Source organism: Lagopus muta, chromosome 7 (assembly GCF_023343835.1).
Source record: "Lagopus muta isolate bLagMut1 chromosome 7, bLagMut1 primary, whole genome shotgun sequence".
NCBI lineage: Eukaryota > Metazoa > Chordata > Aves > Galliformes > Phasianidae > Lagopus > Lagopus muta.
In genome coordinates this window covers 9,060,312-9,086,597 of record NC_064439.1, presented here as the reverse complement: position 1 = coordinate 9,086,597, position 26,286 = coordinate 9,060,312, and the positions used below count along the sequence as shown (strand labels likewise).

The 26,286-nt window shown below is 45.8% G+C and overlaps 1 protein-coding gene across 6 annotated transcripts in view; it reads left to right on the top strand.

The window, feature by feature from the left end:
* Nucleotides 1–26,286, top strand: part of PTPRN2 (protein tyrosine phosphatase receptor type N2) — a 617,090-nt gene that overhangs the window by 505,367 nt on the left and 85,437 nt on the right. For all 6 annotated transcript variants that reach the window (XM_048951018.1, XM_048951017.1, XM_048951019.1 and 3 more), the window contains exon 13: nt 11,127–11,339. In XM_048951018.1, coding sequence (XP_048806975.1) covers nt 11,127–11,339 — 213 coding nt within the window. The remainder of the gene's footprint in view (nt 1–11,126; nt 11,340–26,286) is intronic.

The following is a 26,286-nucleotide window of genomic DNA, read 5'->3' as shown; positions in this document are numbered from 1 at the left end:
TTATTTAGAAATTGTAGTTATTTACAATTTATAATTCAAACAGTTTAAAACTAAAATACGTTCTAAAGTCAGGTTCATGTAGGTTGGAGGTGATATACCATCAGTATAATGAACAACGGATTTCTAATGTAATCTGTGCTTGTCCTGAGGCTTAGAAGATAAGATAGAGCAATACTTGCGTCAAATACAGAAAAAAAGCATCTTGATTTCAGATCTCATATGGATTTGCAACACTGGCTACTGTTCCAAAAATTCTTTTTACATGTAAACAGCACTAGTTTGTTTTCCTCTGAGGAAAGAGGGAATAAATAACCTTTTCACTACAGTATTAAAATAACACTCTAACAAAACTAATCTGCTTATGTTACAGTAGAGAAAACTGATACCTAACAGCTCTCTGAATTCTTGGCGTGCACTGTGCTGATGTGTAAAACAAGTTCAGCATTGCAGTGACTGCCACATTTGGTTACAACAAGATCCTGGTAGAGAATCCCACATTTCTCATCGTGTTTTACCACTAAACAGGTTTTGAGTTGGCACTTTTATAGGGGCTTCTTAATCAGGCTTTCATAATAACAGCGCTTGATGCTAAAACTTAAATTAATATTTTTATATTCTCTGGATGTAAACCTAATCTCAACGCAATTAAGGTTTCAGTATTGCATGCATTTTTATGAAATATTGATTTATGCAAAGCCTGACCCTGAAAACATTTACTGTTGTGTTCCAGTTGTTATTCCCATTAGTTCTGTTGATTTATAAAGAATTTCTCAGGTTGGGGTTGACAGGATCAGGCCCTGAGTGGCAAAGGGGCTCAGAGTGCTCTGCAACAGATAAGGGACATGTTCCCAAACACCTGCTGCCGCTTCCTGGGTATTCTGAAACTTTTTCTCCAATATTTAATTTTCCTTCAGCTGCCACTCAAGTATTTGAAGGGTAGAATTATTACTGAATCAGGGAGAACGACACTATTTTTTTTACATAGCTCCTAACAAGACTGCCTCCATCTCGTCCTATCATTTATCTCTAGCAAGAGGTTCACCTGCACGTCTAAACCATGCCTGCTGTAATTAGATTGAATACTAAACTCAGCTCATCTACCCATTTGGTGACACTTTGTGCATAGCTAAGCATCTCAGACAAGAGTACGATGGGATCTAATGTATTTGTTTTCATTTATTTGGAAAAGTGTAATAAAAGGAAACCTTAGCTTGTTTCCAAATGCCCATATATGTATCCATTTTTTAAATCCCTGGTCATCTTTACAAATGATGGACCTTTACAAATGCTTTGGACAGATCGTATCAACCTCCTGGAGGGCTGATCTCACCTTCCTGGAGAGCTGTACCTCATTTCACTGCTGGGAACCTCCAAACCTCCTGCATCTCTTTCCCATTTCAAAATAGACAGTCATAGGGACCAATGAGAGCAGAGAAACAATCAATAGGAAAATCTGCATTCAAGTTTGTTTGATTTGATGAAGCATAAAGCTATTTTATTTATTGAAATGGTGTTAATGTAATTAAATGGAAAATGCACTCTTTACTTAATTAATATTTTAAGCTGTCTCTGAAGAATAGTATGCAGCTCAAATTTAGTTGATCGGTTTAAAAATGCAAGGTGTTAATTAGACTCAAATCTTAGCCAGAATGAAATCATTTTCTTAATAAAGTTGAGAGCTCTAGAATTTGCTTGGAAGTGGGAAGTGGCTGGTGTTGATCTTCAGAGATGAACACAAAGAGATAAGACAGACAATTTAGTGAAGCTCAGAAGTTAACATTCTTCCATGTTCGTGTTCCATGTTCAGAAAGTGAGTATTTGGAAAAGAGTTCTTCTTTTTCAGAGGTCTGAAGGAAATTTAACTCTGATGTTAAGACACACGTGCAGCAAATCTATGGGAAATTCTGTGCAGCATTCTTGGGTTGGTATAACTAGCCAGGCTCCAGAGTAGATTAGGTAAAAATTTTTGACAAGGTGGCAACAAAGCAATAGATGAGATTAAATGGCTTTTATCTTAATTATACGCCCTTTAAAAGACTGAAAATCTAAGTTGTGCTGTACGTTGTGTAGGCATTTGTAGGAGTCACTGAACTTAAAACACTGCAGGCAGATTTCCAGCATGGCACCAGTCAGAAACCAAGGGCAGAAGGTCAGAGCATTTCTTGGTATCTGGGCAAGAAGAGATTTTTAGGGGGAATCCAGGCAAACATGGAGCATTGCTGCCTGTCAGGCTGTGCAAACTGGAATTACGTTCTCGAATCACTTTCATTTCACTTGTAAGATCCACAGTAGGATCTTTCTGCATAGGCGTAGTTCAAACGCAGCTCTTTATTTTGAGTGAATGTTCCCATGAACCTTCCAAATCCCAATATTTTACATGTGCTGAAAATAGAGGAAATGCTTCAAAGTCATTTTTACATACAATTATTTTCCAGGAAAAAGGCACAAAACTTTCTAGAAATCCTCCATTGAAATGCCACTGATTGGTTTTGTGTTGTTTTCTTATTTATGAATGTATTAAATCATATGGGGAAAAAAAAAAAGTGTTTAGGTGGCCTAAATGTAAGTTATTCAAGTGAAAATGAGTTTTACCAAGCACTGGTTTGCTGACTCTCAAATGAGGGCTGTGAGCAGCAGTACCATGAGGGCTTCAAAAACGTTCTACAAGTTTTAAACCAGTAAACTGTTTAACATCATTTATTTCAGCTGGCAGCACATCTTGCATTTAGTGAACAGAACATTAACTAATCTGTTAAAATAATGCCTCCTCTGTGGTTTGACGCTGAAGTCTTTTCAAGTGTTGTATTTAGCAAGTGTTAACAGTCATGAAAATGATGTAAGAAATGAAAAGTATTTCAAATTTCACTCTAAATTCCTCAAAATGTCACTGTTGTGTAACAAAAAAAAGAAAGTGTATTTGAAGCAGTATGATGCTGTCTGTTGGCCCTTTTGGTCAATGACCCTGCTCCACCAATTTGCCTCCCAGCAGCCCTAGGAAGATGTAACATTTGCCCAGCAAATGATAATTACAATATTTGTAAATGAGAAATATAAACACCAAAGGGAATGGAAGTAGGTATCCGTTTGAGACACTTCATTGGGAGGATCAATATGCAAACACACGTGTCCTAATGAGATCTCCTGGCGGGTTCATTTATCTTCCAACCTGAGTAATACATGTTAGTAAGCAATCTGTGTGTGCTGCAGGGGTGGGAGGCTGGTGGAAGGAGTGCCAGCAATAGAGCAATCGCTGAGGCCATGCACCAAAAATGGAGCTGGTTGAATATTGGTAGATGCTGAAGGGGTTTCTGTGGGTAGGAGCTGGGGAGGAACGTGAGGAGCACCTGTTCTCCCCCAGAAATGTTATGGTCAGAACTTGTGTTCTGTCAACGTCAGCAACATCTGAGAAAAAACCTGAGATGGGAATGGCAATTGGGTGGGGGTGTGATGTGACAGCTCTCTTCTTTCTACAAGTAGTAGAACAACGCTGTTGGCACTTCACTGTAGGCTTCACTGGGGTCATGCTGGGGCAGGAGCAATGCTTTGGGGTCATGGGCTGCCCTGGCCCTTCCTTGGGTCCCTGGGCAGGCCCTGCGGAGGGCAGCTCACGGATAAGGAGCCTTGTGAAAAATGATTGTTAAAAAAAAAAAAAAAAAAAAAAGAATAAAGAAATAGAAAGAGAAAAAGGAAAACGGGGAACGAAGGAAAGGGAAGAGGAAAGGGAAAGCCTCCCCCAGGGTTGCTGCAGTGTCACAGGGAAGGCTGTGAAGAGCCCAAGCCCTGCCGGGAAGGCACAGCCCGCAGGGGCCGCAGCGGGTCGGGCCCCCGACGGCTCCCGGGGCTGCGAGACGGCAGCATCCTTGAGCCCGGGGATTTGGGGCTCTCCTGACTCAGGCGGGTTTTACCCCGGGGAGGCGGTCAGGGAAAGGGAAGAGGAGCCCTCCCCAGTCCCTGCCTGCCAACTCCAGCTGTCGTGGCAAGTGGAAACAATGGGGAAGCGGGAGGGGGCTTCGTGGGACCTGTCACCTGCAGGGGCCGCTTCGTTCTGTGGGTTCGGGCCGAGATGTGCTGGAGAGGCCCCGCAACGCCCCGCGCCCTTCCCGCTTCGTGCGGTGTTGGGAACGGGGGCGGGTGGGGAAAAGTTTGGACCTTCTGTGCTCAGCCTTAGGCTGTTTTTATTTTTTATTTTTTAACGTAGGGAAGTCCGTTGAGGAAGAGACGTTGCGGGGTTCTTTGCGGTATTGTCATGCAAATGCTCTCATGCTCTTTAGGTTTACTGTGATGTCCTGATTTGATGATTTATTTTTATTTTTTTATTTTCTGGCTCCTCCGTCATTGTTCTGCCCCCACCGCTTCCATCTTGCGAGAGTGGCACCAAAAAATGACGGGAGGGGGGGACACGTTAAAAAAAAAAAATGAAAAAGAAAAAAAAAAAAGAAAAAAATCCCACATCCACAACAGAAACCCCGAACAGCTTTTCCAAATGAGTGACACAGGCGGTGTCCATTCATCGCCTCACACCGGCGAAGGGTTTCTGAACAGCCCAGACCTCCTTAGCCAATTGCTGCCAGCAACATGTGGAGGGGAGGCATCGCTATAGCAACCGGTGGATGGGCCATGTGCGGCAACCGGCAGGGGCTGCGAGCGGCCCGATATAAGGAGGGCAGCGTCGGGGCGCGCCGGCATCCTCCGCCCGCGCCCGCGCCCCGCGGGGCCGCCCCGGGCCGCCCGCTGCCCCCGGAGCGCTCGGAGCTGCGCGGGGCGCTCGCGGCCGCCTCCGCCGCCTTTGTCTGCGCGGAGGAGGAGGGGAGGAGAGGGGGAAGTCGGGGCAGCGGAGGAGGACGGCCGGAGCCCGCCGAGGTGCGCCGAGCCCTCCGAGGGAGGAGCCGGTGGCGGCCCGCCGGCGGCAGCGCCATGGCAGCAGGTAAAGGCGGAGCGGGGGGAGCGCGGCGCGGGGTCCACGGGCGGTGGGAGCCGCGCCGGGAGAGGGGATGGCGGCGGGGGGCGAGCGGGGCCGCTGCGTGCCCGCCCCGTCGGAGCACGGGAGGAGCGCGGGGGGAGCGGGGGCGGCCGGCGGGGCCCGGCGTTGGGACGGGGCGGCCGCTCCGCTGCGGGGCTCCGGCTGCGCTCCGAGAGCCGCTCGGAGGGCGCTTTTAGCTCGTGTCTGTGCGATGTGCCTTCGGCATCGGCGTTAAGTCGGCGCTGGCGCAGCGGTTCGCGTTGCTCCTTGCCGGAGATATTTGACCGAGCTCAGCTGTCGCTAGCCGACCTCTTGGCTAGGTTTCGTGGCTTGGACCTGCTCTGTCCCTCTGCTTATCCGTTTCGCTCTGGCTGACAAAGCCCAAGCTAAGGAGGAAATGGGCGTCCCGGTGCTCGCGTTCTGCTGCTTTCTCCCGCGTCGCTCCTCCGAGCTGGGAATGGAAGTTTCTTCACCCCGGCGTCTCCTCTCCGCACCTCCGGCTTTGCCTTCCTCCTTTTTAGGCGTGGATGTGGCTGTCCCGTTTCCTGTCCGTGTGTCCGTCAGCACAGCTCAGCTGATGCTGTAGGCTTTCATGCCGTGCTTTAACTAATACTAAGAGCCTCGAGAAAATCTTGAAGTTTACGATACGTTTCCTCTTTTGCAACCTTACACCACAAACTTCTTCGGGGTTCTCAGACCTCTGGGCATCTCAGCATCACCTCGTAGTGGGACTCAGGACAATGCCTATCATCGCTTCTCGTAACTCTAACCAGAAACTTCACTTCTGTTTGCCTTTAGGAGGAAAATATCTACCATTGATCAAGGGATCTTTGAACTCACTGAATTCTTGATTGTATTCAGTCATTGTTGGCGGCATTAATCCTACTAAAAGGTATAGAGACGCTCGAGAGTGCTTTGTGGTGTTGAAGGTTGCGGAAAGATCATTGTGCCCCCACCGATGAATAGATCTGTGGCTCTCGCAGTGACCTTTCTCAGTGATTTGAATAAGCTGCAGTTCCCAGAAATCCATCTGCCCATTGTGCCCGTCGATTTGTCTAATCTTCCCGACCCCTACAAGAAGCCAAAAGCACCTTCCCCTCCGATTTCACCCTCTCGAGTGAAAGCATTACGTTGACCTCATTTCAGGTGATGAACTGACATCTGCTGAAAGCACCAGGCGAGCCGGGCAGGAGGGTGCAAGGAGGGAGGCTGAAAGCAGCCCCAGACACCTCTTCCTCACTCTTCAAATATCCCCTTAAAGCACCAACAAGTAGCCCGGGCTGTGCAGCCTGGCAGCGTGGCACTGAACCGAAACTCATGCTGTGAGCATCCCGAGGCCCTATGGCCCATGGACCTGCCTGGGTGAGGAGGGGGCAGGCACCAAACCCAGGGAGCTTCTGCTTTCCCTTTGTTTTGCTTTCTTATTTCACAAAGGAAAACCTTTTGTGTCTGTGGGTTTCCTAGGGACAGAGTGAGGTAGCCAGGTTTGTCCTGATGCCGAGTGCGCCTCTGGGTTTCTGGTGACCTATCAAACTTAAAGAGCATAGAGCATCTCTCCCTCTATCCCCAATCACCCTGCAGCAAGAATTTGTTAGAAGTGGATTTAAGTTTAGATTTATTTAAACAAGCAAATACATATATATCTATGTAGAAGAGTACATATTGTAGATGCACCCACACAGACCCCTACCCGTCCCTTTCTTCATGCTTCCTCTATCAAGGAAATAACACACGTTCCCTTCTAGCACCAAGCCTATTAGCAAAGGGTCCTTTTAGAAAAACAAGAGAAGCTGGTGAGCTAGAACTTATTTTCCTGAAGTTCATTTCTAAGAGGAACGATTTTCTTGTAGAATTCTTTTCTTCTGCCCAGGCACTCTTTTCGCTCCTTGAATGGCAGATTTGCAAGTACAATTTCATCTGCACAGAGGAACAATAGCTTTCAGTTGCACAAAGGATTTCTCCCACCCTGAATCCAAACCACAATGCCTCTTGCTCTGATAATAGCTTCTGAAAAGATTTTGTAATGCACAGAATTAATACATGATTATTTCCGCCTCACTTCTCTCATTTATTAGATTCTATAGTGAATTCCAAATTAAAAATAGCACCTCTCGAGTTTTTTAGCATTCTGATATTTTGAAACAAATCATATTCTCAAGTAGCTCCTTTTGCCCATGAATTGCCCATGTTTATGAAGAAATCTGCTTTCTAAATTATTATTATTGCTTAGAAACCAATCTGCCTGATAGCAATGTAATAATCAAGACATTCACAAGCTGCAAAAAAAAATGCAGTGTGAGGTTATTCCTAAATGAATCACAGTGGTTTTGCCTTTACATCGTGGAGGGAAGGCTGGGTGCAGCAGCTGAGCGTTGTCAGAAATACCTCCTTACACTGATAAAGTGGAATCAAACCTCAACTTCTGTGAGAGTTCTGCTTCAACCAGGAGCAGAATCAAGTCCTGTGTCCTAGGAGGAATAATGGAGTTAATTCTGCTGGGGCATCTGGAAGGTGAGCACTCACAGCCCTGCACAGAGCCCTCTCCACTGTCACAAAGGCTTTCCTCTACCCTTCTTCCAACGTAGGTGTGAGAACTTATTTACATGAAATCCTCCATTAAATATTTACTGCCACTTGCCTGGGATTTGTTTGTGCTGAATCATGGGATGACACCATGGAACGGGACGCGGCGCTTTGATTCGAGCAGTGATTTGTGACTCCGGCGTTACGCTGCACTATTGACTGCTTCACTTTGGGCTGAGTGTAGATGTGCTCTGCCAAGGGACTGGGAAAGCCAGTGTGAGATCAGATCCCGTGCATTTTTTTCCCTCTTAAAATAATCGTGACAACAACAGCACAACCCTTATGGAAGCGGTGTAGCTCCAGCGAGCGCTGGTGAGTGTAGAGTCATAGAATGGAAGAGTGGAAGTGGTTGGTAGGTGTGATGCTCTGGGATGGGGCGAAGCTTTGTCATCTAGCATTTAGCATGGATTGGGCCATTGCAAAGCAAGCAAAGACCATAGCCTGAGTGTTTTGAGTTATTTTCTAAGCTGTCTGTTTAGGATCAGTGGTTTTGCCTTCATTGGGACTCGCAGTACACGTGTTTCCGAAAAGGAAATCATTCAGGGGGATGTCAATATATTCAGCTCTATAAAGTTTAAAAAATGCATAGTTACATGTAGCTGAGTTTAATATTTAATTATGTGTAATTTATGTGGTCTATTTATTTGTTGAGCCTTAGGGGAAAGAAAGGTGATTTGTTTTTCTTGTTATGCAACAGCTATTGTTCCCCTTCCACCCCGGGCGAGCACCGTGGCAGCCTGAGCGAGCACAGGGAGAGGTGTTCTGCCTTAAAAGACATCCGACTGTAAATGTCAAATTCATAAATATTTAAACATTTTTCTTTCAATTTCGAGTCAAGTCTGACAGGACGCCTCTAATTAACCCTGGGCTCCGTTTCAGGCTGGGGCCTTATTGCGGGGAAAGAAGAATGAGAGGTTTGGGTGAGGGGAAATCTCAGCTCCTGGCTGGGAGGGAGAGGGAGGGACGGAAGGAGGGAGCTTGGAACGACCTCGCTGGATTCATTTTTACCCGTTTCATCGTTTGACGGTTGATGCGCTGGAAGGGCAGCGGGGCTGCGGTGCTGCTCTGGAAGCACCGGGAAGCTGAGGTTCTCCTGTCGGGACGCATCCCGGGGCCGGGCCTCACTGCTGCCCCAGCCCTGCGCTCCCCGACGGCAGAGGTGTACGCGGGGCCTCCCAGCCGGACGCGGCTCCCGACCCCCGGGCTGCTCCTCCTCACCGACTCTGGTGGCAGAGAGGGGAGACGGGGAAGCTCCGCGCCCCGACGGCGGCAGGGAGAGGGGCTGACTGCCCCCGATGTGATTGATGGGGCGGAGGTGCGGCTGCCGCTTCCCCAACTCCTCTTCCCTGGTCATTCCTGGCGCCTTCCCTTGGAAGGCTGTGTGTTTTATTTTGCTTTGGATTTTTTTTTTGCAAGCTCTTGGCCGTCTGATGCCCTGCACCAGGTACGGCGGCTCCGTGGGCTCCCCATGAAAAACGTTTCCCGACGTGGTGCCAACAAGGCACCCTAACCCTCAACCCCCACCCCACAGCCCCAAACCCGACAGTTTCCTCGCGTTTTCCGTTACGAGAAGCGGATCTCGGCCCACGCCGCTTTGTTCCGGGCACGGCCGCCCCTCGATCCCGGCGCTGCGAGAAGTTGGAAGCGGCACTCCCGTCACTATAACTACGGGAGTCGAGGGGAAAGCACGCTCCTTCTCTCCCCCGTGTTTACTCAGGGCGCTTGACAGCACTTTGCTCCCGTCATTTTCATTGTTTCCCTCGCACAGCCCTTTCCCCCTGGCGTTTGCGCGGCTCTTTCACACGGCGAAAGGCGAAGGGAAAAGCGTTTTAAAACCGCGGTGCTAAAAGCGGAGAAAGGGGAGATCCGTGAGCAGTGCGGTGGGGGAGCCGGGGCTGCGCGGCGGGGACGCGCCCTCGGGGCTTGGGGGAGGCTTGGGGGGGCGGGGTGGCCTCGGGCACCGCGGGGGGCCCGAACCGGGTCGGAGGGGCTCCTCTGTGCCTTACTATCGGGGGGTCGAGCGGAGCGGAGAGGCGGATTAACGTCCCGGGGCGCAGCCGTCGGGGAGGGGGCGGCGGCCCTTTAGCGGGGGCCGCCTATTGAGATGCAGATCGCGACCCTTGGCCCCGAGGGGACGGCGTCCCTTTCACTGAAATGCTAATGGCAGAGCGCGGCAGCCCCGCGCATCCCCGGGCCCCCGGGTGATGCCGTCGGGTTTGCCCCTCCCGGCTCGGTTTGCAAGCCCACGGCGGCCGGGGCAGGTGGCCCGGGGTGGGGGCGAGGGGAGGCGCCCCTGGAGCCCCCTGTGGAGGGGGGGGGGAGCGGCCCCGTCCCCCTGGTGGCTGGTGGGATTGGGAGGAGGGGCCGGGGGGCGGTGCGAGCCGAGCCGGGCTGAACCGGGCCGGGCCGAGTGGGGTCCGCGCCCGCCCCCGGGGCTTCCCAGAGTCGGCCGAGCATCCTTCGCTCCCAGCATCCAGGCGAGAAAATCCGGGAGGCTCCTTGAAGCCGCATTTCCATTAACTCAGCCTCAGCCCCGGCTAATCCGCAGTACTGAAGGCAAGGAGGCTAATTAATGACAAGCTTTTACAGTCAAGACCAGCGATAATTGCTTTGGTGGCCTTTATGATTACAAGATAAAAATGGACCGGGCCTGACATAAGAGCCACTGTGTACACTGCAAGACAGGAGGAAATTAAGAGCTGGCTAGCTGAATACGGAGCAGAAAATTACTAATAGAGGAGAGATAATGAATAGGCCGGCTAGGCATTCATGGGGAAAAATCCATTTTGTTACCACGCGAAATTAGGTGGTGGAAAGGAGTTTGCTAATTGTTCTCATCTTGTAGCAACCAGGGCTGAGGCAGGGGCGTGCTTTTCAATTCATTTCCCTGGTAATTGTGAAAGGGGGAACGCGGGCCAAATGAGTCCTGCTGCAATTTGCGCGCCTGGTCTTTTCATTTTCATGTTGCGTTTTTAATTGTTGCTAATATAGCTTATAATGAAGTTAATGAGGGGAAATTATTGTACAACTTTTTAGCACATGGAGACAAGTGAAATGCACGAGAAGGATTCTCTCCTATTGCTGCAAAAATAATAGTCATCTGGAGGAGTTTGGACCTATCCGGCTCTTTTTATATTTATATATAATCCTTTTTCTTCTGTAACAGACAAAAGGAAGAACTGCCACCTACTTCTTTTTTTTTTTTTTTTTTTTTTTTTTCCCCCTGTTGTTTCGTGTTTTATTTTTCACTCTAAGGAGAAAAAAAAAAAAACAACAAACGGATTTTCCCTCGTTGTTCTGTGTGGTTGAGGAAGGAGGGGGGACCCGGCGGTGCGCGCACCCAGCGCCCGCCTCCGCCTTTCGGGAGCGGAAAGCCGGGAGGGGAGGGCACGGCCGGGGAAGGGACGGGAGGGGAGGGGACGGGACGGGACGGGACGGAGCGGGGGGGTCGCGGCGCTGTCCCTGCCCGCCGTTGAGCTCCGGCCCCGCTGCGAGTCGTTTCTGCCGGGGGCTTCCCCAGACGGGGCCCCCGCACCGCTCCGCTCCGCGCACTCAGGCGCTGCCTCTCTTTCCTCCCCTGCAGAAAAGCCACGTCCCGCCGCTCCCGCAGCGCGGGGAAGAGGCAGAGTCGACCAAATTTCTCCTCCTCACCCTCCTCTCCCTCGCTTGCATCGCCGGGGTCCTGGCAGCATCGGGGGTCGTCTACTGCCTACGGCACCGCGCCCACCACCGGCTCAAGGAGAAGCTCTCGGCCCTGGGGGCTGACGCCGGATCCGATGCTACCGCTGCTTATCAGGTAAGTGCCGGCCTTCCTCTTCCTCCTCCTCCTCCTCCTCCTCATTCTTGTCCTCCCCAGCCCCGTTCAGCCAGGAGACACTCATTGGGCTCGTTTGTTTTCAGCGCTTCCCCCCCTCCCATCTCCTGTGAATATTCCCGGGAGCAGCTCCTTACTGCCGGGCAGTCCTCGTGGCTGTAAATTTGTGTCCAATTAGAAACATTCAAAGAAGGAAAAGAAAGCCCCTCGCTGTTGAAATTCTCTGAAAAATAACATTAATATCCATAATCTGTCACCCCTGCCGCTATTAATAACGAAAAATCTTCAGCGTTTCTGAGGGATGGTTCGCACGGTTATCTGAAGATGTCTCTCATTTTGAGTAATCGACTTCTTCAGAGTCTGATATGAAAAGAGCCTTTGACCCGATCTGTTGCCACCTTCTGCCATTATTCAGATAAAATGAAATGTAATGCTGATAGATGGGGAGGCGAATGGGGGCTGTTTGGCGGAGAACAATGGTGGCAGATGTGTGGCCAGGAAGGTGGGAGTGCCGCGCTGAGATTTGCTGGAACACATCACAAAACATTGGAGTTTCTCTTTCAGTTTCAAGAGCTGGGTGGAGAGAGGCTGCATCTTGCTGGAGTTTGTTTTAGCTCACGGGGCTGATTTCTTGGGGGTGTTCTTGGTGATGGCAGTGCACGTGTTTTGGTCACACACCACGCAGCTCTTGTTTTCTAGCCCAAAATATTTGGAGTGTGGCTGGGACAGAGAAGTCGAGAATGTGTAAATATTGTTGTAGTACCCGTGTGTGCTGCACATCGATAGGATCCTCCTTGTGGCACTTCTCTGTCAAGTTCTGTTTTACCTTCTTGCTCTGCTCAGCATCAGGCGTGATGGCCTTTCTGTATTCTGAGGCTTCAGACTGGTAGCTGGGAGTCATGCAGGAGTAAATTCGAGAAGTTTGGGTCTGTCTGTACCGCTTCTGTGTTGGAAAGGAGATTGTGCAGCGCCTCTCCCCAGGCTGGGCGCAGAGAGATGGTAGTAATGAGTGATAAATGCAGATGTTTCTGTTGTGATTGGTATCTTCAGGAACAGTTTTGCTTTTCAGTTTAAATGGAATGCTTTCTGTAAAGAGAAAATCCTCAGATCTCCTTTAGGTCTTTAAATGTAATGAATTCTAAAGCAAGAGAAAGCGAGAGCAAAAGCATTTCCAGTGCTTTATTGTTTTGCCTGTGGAAGAATGGGGTGTCCTCCAGGACAACGTGTGGCCCAACCAGCAACTTGTCCTCTGAGTTTAGTTGGCCAAAGAGATCTCGGTTGTAAACATTTTTGTTGGTTATCAATAGGGAACTTACTGTTGTTTTATTCAAACCACAATCACAGAAGGGATAGGTAGTCTCTTTTTTCCTTTTTTTTCATTAAACATGAATACACAAATCCTTTATTTTGTTTTATTTTTTTTTGAGGAAGCCCTCCAGGTTCCAAAATCACACTTGAAACTGAATTTGTGATAATTAACAGGACAATCTTCTTAGTGACAGCTCTAATTAATAGTATCTGTAATTAAAATCGTGCCCTTCCAGCAGGAAAATTGTTTGAATTTCTTGGAGTGACCTTTTTTGCCGTTTCTCTTGGGAGCAGAGTGGTTAAGTTGATATTGATTTTATAATGAGCTCTGGTTTGTTTAATAAGAAGCTGTAATCCAGACACTAAATGAAATGTGCGCTTCATTTCTTCTTCCAGGATTTATATATGTTTTAAAATCTCCCTAGTCAGGTCTAGAAGTGTCATTTTCTGTTCAAAATAATAACAGTAAACAAACAAACAAGCAGGCGAAGAAGCCAGGCAGTGCTTTGAGGATGCTGCTCAGTTTTTCAATAGCAGAACTGCCTTCATATTCTTTGTTCTTGACCTTTGGGCCCAATCCGAACCACCTGACTTCTTCAGCATTTCCATTGGTTTTTCAGGAGAACTGTAGTCGTGAGTGGGAGGAAAACTGTTTTTCCTTAAATACAAAGGTTTCTAAGGGCTTGGCTCCCCTCCCATGGAAGGAGATGGGAATTTTGCCATTGGTCTCAGTGGCAGCCGTAGGAGGCCCAAGTATAGGCAGGCAAAATACTTGAGCAGTTTCACTGCTGCTAAGTAGCGTTTCAGCAACATGAATCACTGGGCCTCATTTTGTGTATAATAAACCATTCACGTGGATTTGAGGAGAAATAGGACCGAGCCCTGTTTGCATTGTCAGAATCGCCATATGTTGAGCTGTGTTAAAGGGAACGGGTATCTGGTGTGATGCGTGTTTCGGATAACATCAATTAGGTCTCAGAAAAGCAGCAATTATCCTTTTCCTCATCTTCTCTGGTATTCATAGGGCTATAATGCGACCCGTATTCACACAGGGATGAAAAAAAAGCAGATAGCTTTGGAAATTGTACCTACTTTGTTCTCTTCTACATCGGTTAAATGCTTCCCAAGTATCTACTTGGTTAACTCAGTCTGTTTTAAAAATACAAAATATTTCAGCAGCTGCGGCCACTAGACTTTAAAACACGATGCTTCAGTGTGTTGCTGGTTGCAGCCAAAGTGACAATTCAGATTTATTTTTTTTAATTTGAAGGAGGGGAAATTGGTCGGTATGAAAGGGCCTCGTGGCCCACTGATTCAGAGGGAATGCTGAAATACTGTGTTAGTTCACATGCTTCTCCAAATGTCAGTGCTTTATATCTTCACATAAACAAGGCTGACCTAAATTTTCAAGATTTAGCAGCAGCATTTTTCATCCTAACCCAGTTCAGCCAGGAGAGTTCACTTGGGGTTTTACTCATTCCTTCCTCACCCTGTGAACTTAGCAGAGTTTTTTCCCACAGCTGTTTTCTTTTCCATGATTTTTATTTATTTATTTTCGGTTCCAGTTTACGCAGCGGAATAGCAGATTGGGAGGGAGAGAACACAAATTGTATTGTCAGGGAAACAGCAGGTTGGCTGCCGGGGCTCCTCAGTGCTGAGTGCCAGAGTTGGGAGCCAACCTCAGTGCTGCTGGGACCGCACATCAGCATTGCTGTGCAAGTGCAGCTCGCACGGGGGGCTCTGGAGGAGAAGCAGGCATAGGGGGCACGGGCAGATTGAAGCAGGCAAATAAAATATCTACTGGAAGTGGCTGAGCTGTGAATCTGTTCAGGGGGGGATTTCCTAAGCAAGCATCTGGCTGCCAAAGTGTTAAATACGCTCTGTGAGACTAACCCCGACTGCAGGGTGACACCGGGAAGGGGAGATACACAGCCGCAACTTCATTTATCTTTGAATCGCTAAACAAATACGAAATTATAGGCTGCTTTAATTAGACTGTGGCTAAGGAGCTTTTCAGAATTAATGGCAGCAGTGTATCTCGTAAAACGCTGCGTGTGCATGAAACACAGCCCGTCCAAAGGCGGAGCGTTTGTGTGTACCTTTTAAACACGTCTCCTGTCCTTTCAAACCGCATGTGTAACGGGTAGATAAGTCAGCGGGAGCCTTCGTGGGCGGCTGAAGAGAGGCTCTCTGCCTTCCCCGTGCCCATGCGCACACCTCCGTTCATGTTTGCAGTTGTTGCTCGTGTTGCTTTGATCTCCTTTGAAAAGCAAGTTTAGTATTCTGCGAGCCCCTTCTCTGCTCCAGAAGATTAGGGCAGAAGCGTTTTAGGAATTTTCAGCAGAGCCTCTTTGATTCCTTTCACCACACCGAGCAGATTTTCCTCGTGCCCTTTGAAGGCTTTGGAGCATCACCCGGAGAGAATCGGGTGCAGGGACGCGGGGATGGGCTGCAAGGGGGGCTGCCGAGCGCATAGCTCCGTCAGCGCACCCATTAGTGAGCAATCTATTAGTGTAATGAGTGCCTATTAGCGACTACCGCTATTTAGGAATGCTCTGCTGGATTCAGGGTGATGTATTGGTGAGTCTGGCCGAATTCTGCCTTCTGACCCCTGTGTGCAGAACGCTGGGTTGGGCAAGACGGTAAATCAGCGATTTTCTGTTTCCAGTTGCGGAACTTTACTGTGAGCATCATCTTCTGCATCGCTGGTGATGCTCTGTAAAACATTGGCCATAATGGAACTTAAAGGCAGAAGTTAAAATATGCTGAAGCTGGCTTCGGAGAGCTGTCTTTTAATATTTTATGTCAATAATGTGCTTTTTAATTTTCCTTGGCCTCAGCCAAAATAACTTCCTTTAGAAAGCGAGGGGGCAAAGACCAGGCAGTTTACAGTGAGGTCCTTCTGCAGCTGCCTGAGATATTCAAGGTTACGCGAGCTGTGCAGCGTCAGTGCAGCTGGGTTACATCATCCCCTGGTCTAAAGCTTGTTCCAATAACGTGACTTGGCAGGCTTATAATTGTGGATTATATGTTAAGTTCTGTATTGTTACTTGTGTTACACTACATATAAATTATATACTCCTTTGTCAATTTCAGTCTTATTAGTTACATGATCCTTCTGGATTCAGAGCCACTAAAAACTTCTCAGTGCTTTGAAAGATTTGATCCTGCTGGTAGTTTTGTGGAGAGATTTTAAGAAAACATCATTTACAACAGGGATTTTGCTGCTACAAATATTTTTAAAGGCTCCCACTGAAAGAATCCACTCTGTGTAGCCATCATGCCCATTTTGTGTATTTAAATACAGATAATTCATTGCATCTAATATGATTTTGTCTTTTAAACTCTAGATTGATTTCATAAGCAAACATGCTTTTGTAGTATTAGAGGTTAACACAATAGTAATACTATATATCAACTCCTTAGAAAATAGTTTTGTGAATTAAATGAAATTTCAAAAAGACAAGTTTGGTGACCTTCCTTGTCAAGTTTTTAATTGAAGTTAACATCAGGTCCAAGAACAAAGTAAGGTGGGCTGGTCAGTGCCCTGCAGTAGTGCTCACATCTTATGTAAATTGCCTCTAAGTACTCTCACTAAACCTCAGCTATCACTGAGGACAATGAATATTCGATACATGAGCATTCAGTAAACTTGTCAGTAAGGAATACATTTAGTAAGGATTTTGGATAGATGCAAGTTTTGCCATAAGGCTCAATGTGTTTTCTTTTGGGAAAACAAAGGACAGAACATACTTCTAATCTTTTCCTTTCTGGTGTCCTTATTGAAAGAAAAAAAAATGTTGTCTTGTGTGACTATGAAGCAACAGGACTATAAAATATACACTGGGAGCTGTATGTATTGGAAGAGCTGTTCTTGCCCTTTCAGGCCTCTTTGCTGTGTGTTACATGAGCAATTCTCTTTAATCAGTGTTTTATCTTAAGATAGACCTGCAGTAACCTACAAATACTTTGTATGTAGTGTTGTTACCTAAGCTAAAAGAGGAAAGATCTAAGTTAGATGTTAAGAAGAAATTTTTTGCTCATGGGGTGTTGAGGCCCTGGCACAGCTGCCCAGAGAAGCTGTGGGTGCCCCATCCCTGGGAGTGCTCAAGTCTAGGTTGGATGGGCAGCCTGAGCTGGTGGGTGCTAACCCTGTCCATGGCAGAGGGTTGAGACTGGATTATCTTTAAGGTTCCCTCCAACCCATGCCATTCTATGATTCTATGATTATATAGCAGTGTAACAGTTTTTTCAGTCTTCTAAATGCTCATTCCATACAGCAGTGCATAGTAATAAAGGGGGAGAAGAAAGAGTTGAGAAATGTGTAAGGGTGGCTAGCAGAGAACTTGCCTTATGCTTAGATATTTTGTTGATGTTGGCTGGTGGATGGCCAAAGCAGAATGAGGCAGAACAAGAGGTGTGTAGATGTGGATCTGACTTAGGAACTTATAAAATGGATCTTAAGCTCCTGGAAGTGAGGAGCTCCAGGGAAGCCCTTCTTCTGCATGAAAGGAAAACAGGTGCCATGTGGAGTCAGATTTGAAGGGGATAACCCTTCGCTAGGCTGCAGGATAGGGCCAAGAGGAGGTGGTATCACAGAATCATAGAATAATCGAATGGCATGAGTTGGAAGGGACCACAAGGATCAAGTTCATTTTCCCCTGCCACCGGCAGAGTTGCCAATCACTACATCGAGTAGTTGATCAGAGTGCCCAGGGCCCCATCCAACCTGGCCTTTAACACCTCCAGGGATGGGACATCCGGAGCTTTTCTGGGCAGCTGTGCCAGCGCCCCGCTACTCTCTCAATAAAAAACTTTGCCCTGAAATCTAATCTAAATCTCCCTTCCTTTAGTTTAAAACTATTTCCCCTTATCCTGTTGCTGTCTGTCTGTGCAAAAAGTTTATTTCCCTCATGTTTATGAACTCCCTTTAAATATTGGAAGGCCACAGTAGTGTCTCCCTGCAGTCTTCTCTTTTCCAGGCTGAACAACTCAGTTCCTTCAGCCTGTCTTCATAGGAGATGTTGTCCAGCCCTCTGATCATCTACATGGCCCTCCTCTGGACCCTGTCTAAAAATTCTACATCTTTCCTGTGTTGAGGGCCCCAGACTTGGACTGCAGATGAGGCCTCACAGGGGCAGAGTAGAGAGGGACAGTTTCCCCCCCTCACCCTCCTAGCCACCCCTCTTCTGATGGAACGCAGGGTACCATTGGCCTTCTGGGCTGCAAATACACACTGCTGGATCGTGTTACGTTTTTCAGCAACTAGGACCCCTAAGTCCTTCTTAGCAGGGCTACTCTCAGGGCGTTCTCCCAGTTTGTATACATATCTGGGATTACCTCAACCTTGCACTTTGCTTTGTTGAACCTCATTAGGTTCACCGGGGCCCACCTTTAGAGTTTATCAGGGTCCTTCTGTGATTCTGTGATTCTGTCCTTCTGGGTCCTTCCATCTACTGTACCAACCATACCTCTCAGTTTGGTGCCATCAGCAAACTTGTTGAGGGCACACTCAATCCCTTCATCTGTGTCATTGATAAAGATGTTAAAGAGTGCCGGACCCAAGACAGACCCCTGAAGGACACCACTCATCACCAGCCTCTACCTGGACACAGAGCCATTGACCACAACCCTCTGCCTGTGACCTTCCAACCAATTCCTCATCCTCCAATCAGTGTATCCTTCTAATCCATATCTCTCCATTTTCGAGATGAGAATGTGTTGGATCAAAGGCTTTGCAAAAGTCCAGGTAGATGACATCTGTTGCCTTCCCTTTGTCCAAATGCTGTCACTCCACTCCATCATAGAAGGCCACTGGATTAGTCACACCTTCCCTTGGTGAAGCCAGGTCAGGCTCTCCCCTTCCTGTACTTGCTTCTTTTTCCCTATCCAAGGGGACAGAATGGACTTGGTGTGTTATGGAGCAAGGACAAAAGTGCTGCAAGCAAGAACGTAAGAAAGCGCTAAGAAGAAAAATAGTTAGAGGGGAGATGAAGATGGTGACTCATTTTTAATAACTGGGAAAACCGGAGTCACCACCCCAGGGGCCTTTCTTACAAGAAAGCCTGGAGGCAGCCTGGACTTATGGGCCCTATCTCACCTAGAAAATGGACATGGTTGGCAGGGCCCTGTCACCACATCAGGCTGGGTCGCCCAGCCTTCTCCCAAATGATTCTCTGTGCACAGTTAGCAAAGGCCAAAGAAAATAACTGTATTCTTGCACTGGGCACCTTTGTGAGTCTGTGGGCAGCCTGTTCAGAGGGCAGATGCCGTTACTGCTGCTCTTGTGGTCAGCTTGGTGCCAGTGGAGCTGAGGATGGACTCATGTGCAATGGGTCTTCTGCCTCTGGTGAGTCCATCCCACGCTGTGCCCGGGCATGAGAGGAGACAGTGGTAAGCACAGCTGCTTAATGGGCTGGAGAGCATTTAATCTGCAGTTCCAAGCCATACATCATCTCAAGTGTCCTGACTTCTTTCTGGAATAACTGCAGTGTCTTCAGTGGTGGTTTTTCAGATGTAATATAGAAGATATTCAGGCCCGTATTTCCTACATCCTTCTGCCCTTTTTTCTGTTTTCAGATTTTTTTCTTTTTTTCTTTTTCTTTTTTTTTGGGTAACTGCTATCGTGTTTCAGATTTGACACATTTCTCTATTGTACATTTTCTGAAAACTCCTCAGTTAACACTGAGATCTGGCTTCCTGAGCCTTTCCTATTATTCCTTCCATGTACTGTGCTAGAGGGGAAAAAATATGTGTATTTTTGAAAGTTTTTAGCTGGGAAGGTTTTTATTTTGCAGAATAAACCTTGTATCAGGGTCACGTTCCCAGTAAGAGGGTAAAGATTCATTCCGTGTACATAAGCAATTGCTGTAGGTGTTTGTTGGTTCTTGTAGGACATGTTGCCTGGGAGCAGAAACAGGTTGCAGTGTGTGGTTTGAAGTCTGAAAGGTGCAAAACAAGTGTTCTTCCTACTGCCTGTGTTCATTGTGCACATCAGTCTCACTCAAGGAAGTGGGAATCTTTTGTCCTTTCTGGACTGTGCGCCTGTACTCAGCCTTCAGGAAGGATTTGAAGCCAGCCATTGCCACCTGAGGCTTTTCCCTGATAAAGCCCAGAGAGGCTGTGGATGCTCCATCCATGGAGGCGTTCAAGGCCAGGTTGGATGGGGCCCTGGGCAACTTGGTCTAGTATTAGATATGATGGTTGGTGGCCCTGCCTGCAGCAGCGAGGTTGGAGCTTGATGACCCTTGAGGTCCTTTCCAACCCAAGCCATTCTATGATTGTGTGATTCTATGAAACCTGTTTGGACTTGGCTGTTTCATGGGACAGAGAAACAAAAGCAGGTGTTACTTCCTCAGCTTCCCCTCTGCCTGCAGCCTGGTTGTGAAGCTCTTGGAGGGAATTGGGTGTTGCAAAGGCTTTGCTGGTTTTGCTGTGGTATAAACTGTGAGAGAAGTTTGACCAGAGCAGAGCCTTCCTGGAATCTTGCTACACAACTGCTGCCATCTTCCCAGGGCCCCAGGTGTGAGACCTATATGCTTCTCAGTTCAAGGGACAGAGATGATTCATCTGACTTCTTTGTGCTGTGATTGTTGCTATCACAGTTTCTAAACCCTCATAGCAGCAGTGGATGACACTGCAGTGTGGATCACCTTGCAGTGCTGCATATTCCAGCTTAGGTTCCCTTCTTTCAGCCAGTTGCGTTCTAATAAAATAACCAAACGGAGACTAAAAGAGAGAGGCTGTAAAACAGCACTCCTAGAAGTGAGATCTTTCAAAAAAATAAAATTAGTCTTGGAGGGATGGGAGACAACAGCTTTTGAATTGGAGAAAATCAAATTCAGCGTAGGCAGCTTGGCCAAAAGAGAAAATACATTAGGTTTTCTCTAAGCTTTCCCAAGCAATTTCTAGATTTTTTTTGCAAAAGGCACATCAGTGATGTTTTACTGATGTTTGCTTGGGATGCTGCATTTCGAACAAGCAGATATTTTGATCAGGGAATTTATTATTTTTTTTTAATTTAATTGTAATATTTCAGATGGATAAAATGCTCTTCATGTTCCATACAGTTTTTGTTTTTCTGTTTTTCCTTTCTAGCTAACATGGTGCAGGCTTCCCGATGATTCCTGTTTTTTCCTTCTAGTCAGGACTTCTGCTTTGCAGAGCTGTGTTCAGAAGTGGTTGCTCTTGTCCTCCAGTATGTAGATAGCACAGCATTACCATGATAAAACTCACTTCAGGTTTGAGTTTGCATGTTTACCATAGCAGATTAGAATCACTCCCCTTGCCCACGTTGAATATCATCTAGCTTGGAAATTCATTCTTTCATTTCATGCAGGTGGGAATGCTATTCCTGGCTTAGTCTGGCAACAGCAGAAATGAGAGAGCAGCAGTTTTTAAGAGAGCAGAGGTTTTAAGAGAGCAGCAGTAGGGTCATAACTACCAACCCTTCCTACTTTCTAGTACTGCTGGTGTGGACATCCCACTAATCTTCAAAAATGTATAGGGGGGAATATATGCAGATGTCAGAGAACTACTCATCTTTCTCAGTATGAATAAAAGAGCAAGAGAAAGATGGGAAGGAAAAATTCAGTACACTGTTGCTCTTCTGACAGTGTAAACCACCAAAATCTGGGTTTTGCCTTTTTACGTCTTCTTGGTTAGACTTAATTCTGTGGAGGACCAGTGCTTGGTACGGGTTGAAGCAGGGTGATTTACTGGGAGAGGTTTCATTGCAGTCGGTCATAGCAGGAGAAGCAATGCCATGGAGCTGAATGTAGATTTAGGGGAAAGAATGATCTACATATGTAAATTCATACTGTATACTGAAATTATGTCATACAGCATCTCTCCTGTGCTCTGGGGAAATGCTATACATAACAAAATGCGAATGGGAGTGTGTAAAGTCCCCATGGTGTCACTCCCCAAAGTGAAATAAAGAGCTGCAATTCCTGTTTAACCTCACTGGAAAGCTCTTGAATGCAGGAGGCTTGCCGACCAATCTGATCCCAATTTGAACTTGGTTTTGAAGGTCTGGTTCAATGCACTGGCTCTCCAGGCAATGTTAACTAATAATTTTGTTTGCTTGTTGGAGGATCTTAGAAGTTAATTAAGAAAAAATCAATGAGTGAGGCTTGAGCAGATGCTGGTCACTCCATCTCAGAAGGAATGCTGCAGAAATAGAGGGAGTGGGGAGAAGGTGACAAGAATGATTAATAGCAGGGAAAATGGGTACGAAGAGAGATGGAAAATACAAGCTATTTCTTCTGAAGCAGTAACAAGTGGCAGCATAGAAAAGTAGGAAGCATGTAAGATGAGAAGCTGAAGAAAAAGTGAAACTCTTATTCTCACTTCTGGGCAGCACCAAGCGAAGACACCCAGTGATGTTAAATACAGGCTAAAATCTTTCGCTGCTGTGCTTGTTTACTCTAGATGTGAGGTCCCCCTGTACCTCTGCACATCAGTACTGAGCTTGGAGTACGAAATCCCTCTCACTTTCTCCGGTATCTCCTGTAATGGTAATGAAGTGGATATGTAGAAATACTGACCAACATTTTTAATCTTTGTAGGCTTTTGCAGTGTGTGATAGAATATCTGTGCTCGGAGATACAACAGAAGTCATACATAATATTTTTTTCAGAGTTCAGGAGGATTTCACTGTACTACCACATATTGAGCTCCTAATAACCTGCCCTGACTTACTTAAGACCGCCATGCTTTATAAATTCCTTATTTTCACCGTGTTTCCTTGTTGGCAACATTTGCATTTGCTCTTCCAAGCAGAGCTGAGCAGTGAATTCATTTTTATTTTCGGTGGAGAAGGAGTAGAAAGAAATGACTTTAGTTTTAAGGCAGGGAAGTGTAATGACTGGCACGTTCATCTGTCATGACAGATGATGTTATGGAAAAAAATATTGCTGATGGCCATTCTTGATAAATACTTCCTTCTCCCAGCATCATGTCTGATATGTGTCACCACCCTTCCACAAAGAAAGGATTTGAGAGTTATACAAGTTTGTAGGACTTCTTTTTGTATTTCTCTGCTTGGTTTTAGTGACTGTGTTACCATGAATGCAGTTATGCAGACTTTAGGAGAAGCAATAATAATCTCCAGAATGGGATAAAGCAGTGTTTTTGGACATAAGGTTGTAGCTGTTTGTTTCTTTCTGAGCTAGAAGAGGATGCTGAGTTCTGCTGACAAGCTGGAGAGTCTCATTTCTACCAGAAATGATCTCCCATTTTCAGTCCTGCAGAGCAGTAAAATAGTGGACTTCACAGATTTAATGTGTATTTTTCCTGAGAAGCTACAGCTGGCTTGGGACTGCAGTTTTGCCTGCTTTGGGCCCCAGGCAGCTATAAATGCTGGGAGTGGAAGAGGAAACATTTGTGGCAGTTTTCTTCAGAGCTTTGGTGTCTGCTGGAAGCCGGTCCAGCTTGAGGTGTGTGAGACAAAATCAAAGCATGAGAGATTTGTACATGGTTCTGCATGGCCTTGCAGGTTAATTCAGTCATTACTACCATTCATTTGTAAAGCATGCTGTGTGGCTGTCCCTGTGCTAGTGATGTGTTTACTCTGCAGATTCATAGTAAGCTGCAGCTGTGCCCGCATCAGCCTGTACCGGAGTTGGTTAAAATGGGCAAATTATTGAAGTTTGATTTACACATAAAGGGTATGGCTGTAGGGCCAGTTGTGCAGATTGCTGTGGATACAGGACTACGTGTTTGTAGCTGGGTGCTATATCTCAGCTTCTTAGTAGGGTTGAGGGCTAAACTCGGATTCTGTAACATCCTTATTAGCCCTTAACGTGTCTTCCCCTCCAAGTCTTCCATTTACTTATCGTATACTGCATGCAATTACACCTGTAATGTGGGAAATGCAATTCAGACAACCAGATTTGGTTGTAAACACAAGAAAATACATTACTCAGATGACGTGCAGGTTTTATTTGTGGCACATAGGTGAATTGCCACCTCCAGAATTGGTATTGTCTGGATTTGCTCAGACACTGTCAGGAGCACTGAGAAAAACGTGGCAGCTTTTAGACCAGTAGAACTTGAGTGAGTACAGGTCCTTCCTAGTAGCCCTAGTACACCTTTAGTTGCGTCCCTGCAGTTTCTTTGAGGCTTGGAAGAACACACTACCATGTTGTCATTATTTGAGGAAAATATTTGAATCATTTTAAAGAAACATAAAAATTTTTCATTACGTCTTCTGGTCTGTGTTGTCCTTCTCACTTCCCTCGTGTTAAGTCAGGTATCTGTTTCCTGAGACTCTTCCCTTTCACAAATGAGATCTAAGCCGTCTTACTTGCACAGAATGGTCTCTTGTGTTTTTGTGTGGGACAAAAATCCCCAGCAGTATAAACTAAGCATGGTCTTCAAATTGCCCTGACCCCTGGGAAGCAGCATGATCTGCAAAGAAGCCTGTGCTTTCCTGCTGTGGGTAGCAGAGGAAACGGTCCCTTTATTTTGGGCAGTATTACCCAACCTATACTGTCATCTCCTTCTTGGTGAGCAAAAGGCATCCCTTTTTGAGCTCCTGAGCTGTCTAGATGTCCACTATGTTGGTGGGAGTCACTAGAGGAGTTAAAATAACGATATTTCCTTGAACAGTGTTGGGTAGTTGGTGTGTTTGGTTGGGTGCATATTCACTCCTGCTAGATTTCTAGAGCTGTGTGGTGGATCATGATGGAATACGGCTTTCAGTTTGTTTGATTTTAGGATAAGACAGTGCAAATGCTTGAATTTAAAGAGTGGTTATGAAACAAATAAATGCAAGTGAAGAAAAAGTCATTCTCCATCTGAGGATTACCATGCTTTCTTTGCTTTGCCTTGCTGTCTGATTCCTTCTTTCTTTGTGAATGCGAAGAAAAGGGAGTCATAATTATGTGAATCCCCGCCAGGGAATGCTTGGAATGCTAAAAAAAAAAAGTTGAAATTTTTAATGTTGAAGCTCTAATTAAAATTGGAGTCTTATTAGGAAAATGGGTGTTTGACTAAGAAGCAGCAGCCCTGTCTTTTAGGTCATTTAAAACAAATTAAAACCCCTACACTGGGCTGCAAATATACAGATGGTGGTGTGGTGTGAGTGTGCAGGTAGTCACAACAACTGTCACTCCCAGCTGAATGTTGCAGAGCACATTTATGCTAACAATCAAATATATGCATGTTCTGTTCTAATTGTCCCCACACACAGCTCCCCAGCAAGGTCTAGAGAAATACAAAGCAAACGGTGTGGCTATGTAATGATGCATTTGATGCCATGTCAGAAATGGGATCTCTCTAAATATTACTTACAGACATTTTTCCAGTGTTCTCTCTGTTCCTTTCTCGAAGGCAGGTTGATCTCAGTAGTTGCCTTTTCTGGCAGTGGTAGAAAATGTGTGTGTAAATACTCCCCATGTATAAACAGCTCCTTTACTCCTGGACAAAAAGGATGTTAAAATGAAACTAAAGCTTGAAAGTATGTTTCAGTTACTCAAAAAATAAATGGTAATAAAGCTGTAATTATCCCCAAAGCTACAAACACAGTAAATAAGTTAAAGTTGAATTTATAACACCTGCAAGCGTATTAAGTATGCAAAAGCAAAACAAAGGCAGCCAAATGACTTTAGCTTCACCCTGTAGTAACACTAAGCAAATTTAGTTAGAGAGTAATGATGTTTGTAGTCCTGGATCCATTTGTTTAAAAAAAAAATGAGCTTACTTTATTTTTTTCATCCTTTAAATCTCACTGCATGATGACTGCAACCATTGCAAAATGGTTAAATCCATGCTGTAAGCGTGCAGCTGGCTGCAGCTCATCCTGTAAATAATGCCTCTGTAATTTAAAGACTAATATTCACATGTATTAAAACTAAGAAAAGCATTCTTATTTCTCACTCAACTTACAAAAGTTAATGTTGGAACTAGATGGTCTTTAAGGTCCCTTCCAAACCAAGCCATTCTATGATTCTATCTATATTCTTAGTTTTCATTATGTATTTTGTTACAAAGTAGAGCCTAGGGTATTTTACAATTTACCCTAGGCTCTACTTTGTAAAAAAATTTTACAATTTAGATAGTGTATTTAATTTAAAATTTCTATGAAACAGTTTTGTTTTGCATATAAAATGAATTCTGTATGTTTTCTGCATTTTTGTTGATTTTTGCATATAAAATGATTTCTGTATGTTTGTTGCTTATTTATGCTGGAATATTTGGCAAGTCAGGTTGAAAGGGCTTTGTGTGTGTTATCTATCAGTCATTGTTAATAAACAGTTATTTCTTTGTTTAACGTCTCTGCATTTTCCTAGTAATTGTGCTATGGAAGTTGTTTACTCTTTTTTACATTGCTTTTAATTCTGTACATAATTGTGTTGCACTTCTTTCTGGACTGGGTCAGGTGATTTCCACATGGATTTGCCAAGCAGATTTTGAAAAGAGTGGAAATATCAGGCCTGTTTCCTTGACTTCCTTTTTGGGATTATTCAAGTCTGACGCACAGTTAAAAAAATATATAGATAAATATTATTTTTGTTGATATTTTGGAAAGAAAATTTATAATGTGTGGGTGATGTTAGAGAAGTGAATATAACACTGAGGTGCATGTTGGCTGTACCTTACTGGGATGGTGTTGGCA